The sequence below is a fragment of the Uranotaenia lowii genome, chromosome 3 (genome assembly GCF_029784155.1).
Source record: "Uranotaenia lowii strain MFRU-FL chromosome 3, ASM2978415v1, whole genome shotgun sequence".
NCBI lineage: Eukaryota > Metazoa > Arthropoda > Insecta > Diptera > Culicidae > Uranotaenia > Uranotaenia lowii.
In genome coordinates, this window is record NC_073693.1 from 115,589,521 (window position 1) to 115,596,743 (window position 7,223).

At 26.2% G+C, this 7,223-nt stretch overlaps 1 protein-coding gene across 1 annotated transcript; it reads right to left on the minus strand.

Annotated features, from left to right (window-relative positions):
- Nucleotides 1-379: 379 nt before the first annotated feature.
- LOC129754863 (uncharacterized) lies at nucleotides 380-1,731 on the minus strand. The gene is made up of 2 exons (XM_055751102.1): nucleotides 677-1,731; nucleotides 380-615 (listed from the first exon to the last, which is right to left on the minus strand). Exons 1-2 carry the CDS (start codon nucleotides 1,670-1,672, stop codon nucleotides 436-438), a joined length of 1,176 nt encoding a protein of 391 aa, XP_055607077.1. The 5' UTR covers nucleotides 1,673-1,731; the 3' UTR covers nucleotides 380-435.
- Nucleotides 1,732-7,223: the final 5,492 nt, after the last annotated feature.

Below are 7,223 nucleotides of genomic sequence, written 5' to 3' on the forward strand. Positions count from 1 at the left end.
CTTCAATTTTGGCATGTTTCATCGTTTTCTGGAAGAACCAACCCGAAGTGCTTGAAGTAATTCCTCACCATGCTTGCCTTCAGGAGTTTGGATTTTCACCCTTTTTTCATCCGATTGCCAACTCGCCGAGATGTTTGAGAAAGACTTGATGTTAGACCCAAAATAATGTTTTTCGACTACTACTACAATATTCCTACCAAATTAATATTCCATGCTATGTAAGTATGGAAAACGTAATCGAATTGTACTTAATAAAACTTTGGCAAAAAAAAATTTTGGTTTCCAGGATAAGAAAAGATTTGTAACAAAATTAATATTTATATTAAGTAAAATATAAAGCATTTAAACATTATTAAATATTAACATAAAATAAAATTTAAGATACATTATCGTCTCTTGTTTCAATGAAATCATTTTCTTTTTTGAGACCCTGTATCAAAATCCAAAATTTAAATCTTCTCCATTTTGCCTAGAGAAAAATCGAATCGTTTTCCTCAGTCGATTGATTACTTTTCTAGTGAAGACTTCTTCGTTTTCCAAATCACTTTCTTTAATGTCATATATCCTATTACGAAGCTTAGCATCCCGGAACAGCAATTTCCAAATGGCGTTTTCCTGCAACAAGATAAAATTACGTTACGATGTTGAACAATTTAAAAAAAAATCTCATACGTACCATTAAATTTGTTAAAGTTCCACACATTATCAGACATTTCTTCGCTCTGGTCAGTGCAATATTTATGCGATTCAATGTATCGAGGAAACCAGCCCCTCCAGTACATGGCAGAGGTAGAACGACGACGTCAAACTCTTGACCTTGCGCTGAATCGACAGTCTTGACAAGCACCTGCGTTATGTGTTTGTTATGGAGATATTTTTTACAATATTGTTGCCAGCCTTGTGGTGCTATCAGGACAATCGTCGTGTGTTGCTCGCAGTACTGACTTAATTCACACACCAGCATAAGAGCAAATCGAAATTCGGCCCTATCGGTAATTTTCAACTCAATTGGGGAGGAATTTTTCTCATACTCCAAACTGCACACGGTGTATGGTTCAAACGGAAATTCGTCGAAATTGGTAGTCTTCGGATCGGTGGTGAGAATCCCATTATAGAAAAAATCATTCGGCCACTTGAGAATTTCAGGATGCATGCGATATTGTTTGGTTAGCATTTTCATGCCCTCCAGGTGAGTTTCTAAGAAAGAGTTTCGTATCCTTAGAAAGAGCGATTCGTTCAAACCCGCATTGGCGCTTTCCTCTCCACAAACTTTAGCAGGAAATTGTTCTAAATCTCCCACTAGGATCAATTTTCTTACTCTGTACTGGAGCACTGTTAAACAGGAAATTTCCGTACACATCGTTGCTTCATCTATGATACAAATGTCGAATTTTAAGGACGAACTAATATCACTAAGAGCGTGGCAATTGGCTAGCGTGGTACAGATCACGTTAGCACTCGAAATAAGTTTTTTCTTAAGAGATTTTTCCATGTTTGATCGATCCTTATCTTGCAGATCCATGCTTTCAATGTTTGCTGGTAATAATTCTTTGAGCCGCTCAAGTTTATTTTGAAAATTCTTTAAATCTTCGGACAAACACGGTTCGATGACTCTTAAATTTCCGTTGCAATCAACTTGTGATTGCAAATGGTTTATTCCACGTTCAAGCATTTCTTTCTACAAACAAAAGATTACAAAGGATAAAATTACAAGAGCATATCCTAAAGAAAGCTTCTCACTTACCTGACGATAATAGCACTCGTAAATAGGATTCTCGTCCCTCAGCTTTCTCATTCGGATAGTATCATTCACCTGATTGCGCACTATTTCGTCCAAAAACACCGATCGGCAATCTCTACTGATTTTTTGCGCTGTACCCGTTCGCAGAACGTTGACTGTATCATTTGTGCCTGAAAGTGATGACACCGTTGAAGGATCGTGTAAGTGTTACAAAAATATGTGTTTTTTGTCAACATAATCCCAAAAATGCTTATTTACAATTCTTTTTTCAAAAACTAACTGAATTTTTATCAATTTTTTTCTAGTTTTTTTTTGCATATTTTTGACAAACTTATTGTTGAAATTATTAAGCATAGAAGTACTCCACTCAGTTTGAACCAACAAAAATTTATTGTTGAGTATCCGAGAGCTAATTTCTGCAATTTGACGAAGAAATTTTAGAAACACATGTTTTGGTCACGGGCTACATAATCTCAAAGTTAATAAGTTTGGGTAGTTTTTTTTTTTAAAGTGTTCAAAAATAGAGAAAAAAAACCTCTAAAATCATAAATGAATAATGATTAATGATTTCAGAGGTTTTGTTATCTAATTTTTTAACACGTTTTTTAAAATGCTTTCAGTTATTTCATCATTTAATCGTTACCTAGTACATAATAATTCTTTAATTCATTTTTTTCTATTTTCACTTTTTCTATTGTTTTTTTTTACGTTATTATGGTTTTTTTTTTATTTAATTTTTTAAATAATTATATTTTATATTTTTAAATTTATTAGTTTTTGTTATTTTTTATATTTTCTTTATTTTAAATTCACTTTTATATTTGTTATTAATTTTTTTATTTATTTTTTATTATTATTTTTTCTTTTAACTTTTTTCTATTTTTTTAAATTTTTTATTTTTTATTCATTTTTCAAACTTTTTTTTATTTATTTTTATAAATTATTTTATGTTTTATTAGGTTTTTTTTTTAATTTTATTTAATTTGTTTTCTTATTTTTTACATATTTTTTAGTTTTGTTTTTTTTTTTTTTTATTTTTTTTTATTTACAGACCCCGTTCATTTTAGGCAACATTCGATTTTGGCAACATTCGATTTCGACAACATCCGATTTTGGAACATGTGCCAAAATCTAACGGTTTTTAGAATCAACATTACCTTTTAGTTTTCGTTATAACAGGACCAATTTAATTTAGACAAACACCATAAATACGTTTTTATGTTCTGAAATGGTGATAAAATGCAACAATAAAAACATTTTTTTTTAAATTTTTAAAGTACCTACTCAAAAATAACAAAAAGATGAAAAATTCAAAAAGTTAAAAAACAAATTCAAGCAAAATACTGAAAATGACAATACATAACTAAAAAATGATCAAGAACGACAAAACCAGCAAATATGACAAATGAAAACAAACATTATAAACAAAACAAGAAATGTGGATAATGCTTCAAAAACATGATGAAAATTTTTGATGATTTTTTTTTATTTTTTTTTTAATTTTTAATATTTTTTTAAATTTTTTATTTTTTTTTTGTTTATTTTTTTTTGTTTTTTTTATTTTTTTGTTTTTCTAATTTTTTTTTGTTTTTTTTATTAATTTTTTGTTTTTTTTTTATTTTTTTTTTGTTTTTTTTAAATTTTTTTGTTTTTTTTATTTTTTTTTTCTTTTTTTTTGTTTTTTTTTATTTTTTTTTTAATTTTCTTTTGTTTTTTTTTAAATTTTTTTTGTGTTTTTTTATTTTTTTTCTTTTTTTTTTGTTTTTTTTTTCGTTTTTATTGTTTTGTATTTTTTTGGTTTTTTTTTTTGTTGTTTTTTGGTTTTTTTTGTTTTTTTTTATTTATTTATTTTTTTTTTTAATTTTTTTTTATTTTTTTTGTTTTTTTTTATTTTTTTTGTTTTTTTTTATTTTTTTTTTGTTTTTTTTTTATTTTTTTTTTGTTTTTTTTATTTTTTTTTGTTTTTTTTAATTTTTTTTTTTTGTTTTGTTAATTTTTTTGTTTTTTTTTTGTTTTGTTTACAGTATTGTTCCGATTTTGTCAGCTCCCGATTTTGTCTACCCCCGATTTTGTCTATCCCCGATTTTGTCAGCATTTTGTCCCGATTTTGTCAGCCTTTAAATTTAGTTGAAATTTTCTGCTTTTGAACTAAAATTCCCTGTCATTTAACACTGTATGTTTTTTTATGGGGTTGTCCTGACCCACGTAGAGGACCACCCATTAACCACTTGGTATTTTAGGGACCATTCAAATATTACGCAACGCTTTCAGGGGGGAGGGGGTATAGCAGTTTGTTACGCTTTGTGGATTTTGCTTAGAAATTTTGAGACGATTGTGTTACGTAGGGGGGAAGGGGGGTTGAAAATGCTCGAAAATTGCGTTACGTAATATTTGAACGGCCCCTTAAGGGTTGGTATTTTAAGGGTTGGGGGTGATTGAAGGTTCATAAGAGTTTTCATTGATGACGAATGGAAGGAGGTTGAAACTTGACCACATTTTGATCACATGGTTTATGGATTGCCCTTAGGGATCATTCATAAACCACGTAGACTTAGGGACACACAAACCACGTGGATTTGTCGTTTTTCATGAAACTTTTTTTTCTTTTTTAATTCAGAAAAATAAATGACGGTTCAAAATAAAACATTTATTTTTGTAAATCCATAAAAAAGTACCATTACATACTTCATATTAAAACGTGATCAACAAATTCAGCTGTTTTGCAATTGCATATCAATCCTGCAGCTACGCACCAATGGTTTGGCATGTACACAATCCATTGTATGAAAGGTGTTTGTAAACATTCACTTAGGGTTGAGTTCTTGAACAGGTCCTCCATTTTGCTATTTGCAAGACCTTTCATTTGACGCCTCAATAACTCAAATCGGTCAAGCGGTCATCGAGAAACGTGTGTGACATTATTTTGTAACATACACACACATACGCACATACATACACACATACATACACACATACATACACACATACATACACACATACAGACATGTTCCGATCTCGACGAACTGAGTCGAATCATATATGACACTTGGCCCTCCGGGCCTCGGATCGAAAGTTGGTTTTTTCAAAAGACATGATTCCCTTCTTTGTAAGAAGGGTAAAAAATAAAGAAAAGGGGTCAATGTCGCCCCTTATCATGGCATTGACATAAAATATCCAAATAACAAGTAAACGGACAAATATCAAATCAAAATTGAAATTATTTTCAAGAAAATTTTTTTCCCGATTTTGTCAGGTACCCTAATTTGTCAGCCCTAAATTCAAGATGGGGCTGACAAAATCGGAACAATACTGTATTTTATTTTATTTTTTGTGTTTTATACTTTTTAATTTTTTTTATTTTTTTATTTTAATTTTTTTATTTTTTATTTTTTATAATTTTTTGAAGTTTTTAATTTTTCTTAATATTTTTTCATTTTTTTAAATTTTTAATTTTTTTATATTTGTTTTATACTTATTTTAATTTTTTTTTATTTTCTTAAATTTCTTAGTTACTTTTTTTAATTTTTTTTTGTATTTGTTTCTTTTTTTGTTGTTTTTATTTTTGTTATTATTATTTTTTATTTTTTTTGTTTTTATTTTTTTTTGTTTTTATTTTTGTTTAATTTTTTTTTATTTTTGATTTTAATTTTTGTTTTTATTTTAATTTTTTTTATTTTATTTGTTTTAACATTTTTTATTTTTTTTTACATTTATTTTTTACATTTGAATTTTTTTTACATTTTTTATATTTTTTACATTATTTATTTTTTTTTTTTCATTTTTTATTTTCTTTTTCATTTTTAATTTCCTTAAACATTTTTATTTTTTTTACATTTTTTTATTTTTTTTTAATTTTTTTTTACATTTTTTATTTTTTTACATTTTAAATTTTTTTTTACATTTTTAATTTTTTTTTACATTTTTAATTTTTTTACATTTTTTATGTTTTTTTACATTTTTTATGTTTTTTTACATTTCTTATTTTTTTTACATTTCTTATTTTTTTTACATTTTTTATTTTTTTTACATTTTTTATTTTTTTTTACATTTTTTTTTATTTTTTTATTCCTTTAATTTATGTTTTTTTTTTATGTTTTCTTGTATATTTGTTTTTCTTTTTTATATTTGTTTTTTTAATGGTTTTTTTATTTTTGGTTTTTATTTTTTTTAATTTTGATTTTTTTTTTAATTTTAGGTTTTATTTTTTTTTAATTTTTGGTTTTATTTTTTTTTTAATTTTTGTTTTTTTTTATATTTTTGGTTATAATTTTTTTTATTTTTGGTTTAAATTTATTTTAATAGTTTTTTTATTTTTGGTTTCTATTTATTTTTGGTTTTTTTATTATTTTATTTTTGGTTTTTATTTTAGTATTTTTTATTTTTGGTTTCTATTTTTTTTTATTTTAGGTTTTTTTTTCTATTTTTGGTTTTTATTTTATTTAGTTTTGGTTTTTATTTTTGGTTTTTATTTATGTTATTTATTTATTTATTTTTTTTTTTTTTTTGGTTGTTCAGCTTCAAATGTTAAGCTAGTCAATTATTCATTAAATAATTGTTAAATTTTCAATATTGGATTTTAAAAGGGGATTTATTTGTGGATGACAATTAAGTCTTCGAGAAGATACATTTCTTGTTTTTTTTTATCTTGCTATATCCTTTTTACCTTTGTTCAACTTATGCTTTAAATTCAATTTTGTTTTACTTTGTTTTATTTTTGAGGCTTTCTCGTGTTTGCTCCATTCTCCAAAATACTAACAACTTGAAAAGATCTTCAAATTAAAAATAAATAATTTGTATGTAATATTTAAACGCTTATCTTGATAAATATTCAAAAATAGGTTTTATTTTAAATGAAATTCAAATGAAGTTCATACAGGATAAACTTCGCAAGTGGATATTTGGGGATGAGAGCCTCCTGTTACAAAGTTGGTAAAGATTTTTCAATGAAATAAATCACTTCATTTTGCAAAAACTTGGGAACCGTTTTACAAAAATGGAAAGAGTCTTCAATACAATAATCCTAACATTACATCAATACTTTCTTCAATCCTTTTCAAAAGTGTGAGAATTGTTCCAAAACACAGTCAACGGTATAAGGCCGGAACAAATTTGAGATCTATCTTTCGTTACTTGGAGTTGAGAGTTGAGACACCCCTGGACGTAATTGGACAAAAGCTTGTATGCAACAAAATTGTCGAAAATTTGAAATATAGAGCATGATATTAATCCCTTTATTTTCGCTCTCTCAACAGTTTAAATTTTCGAACAATTTATCAAACTTTCAATTAAAACCTAAACCAAATATTAGGAGAGAACAAATAAATCGAGAGAAAGCTAAAGTTAAGTAACAGAGTTTTAGAAGATCCTGTACAGGAAATCAAGAAATTTAATGAAAACTTTTTTCAAATCCAAACATGACACAAAACAAACATAGAAGTACAAAAAAAAGTGCGCCTAAGTCAATTCATTCATTTTGTTCTTA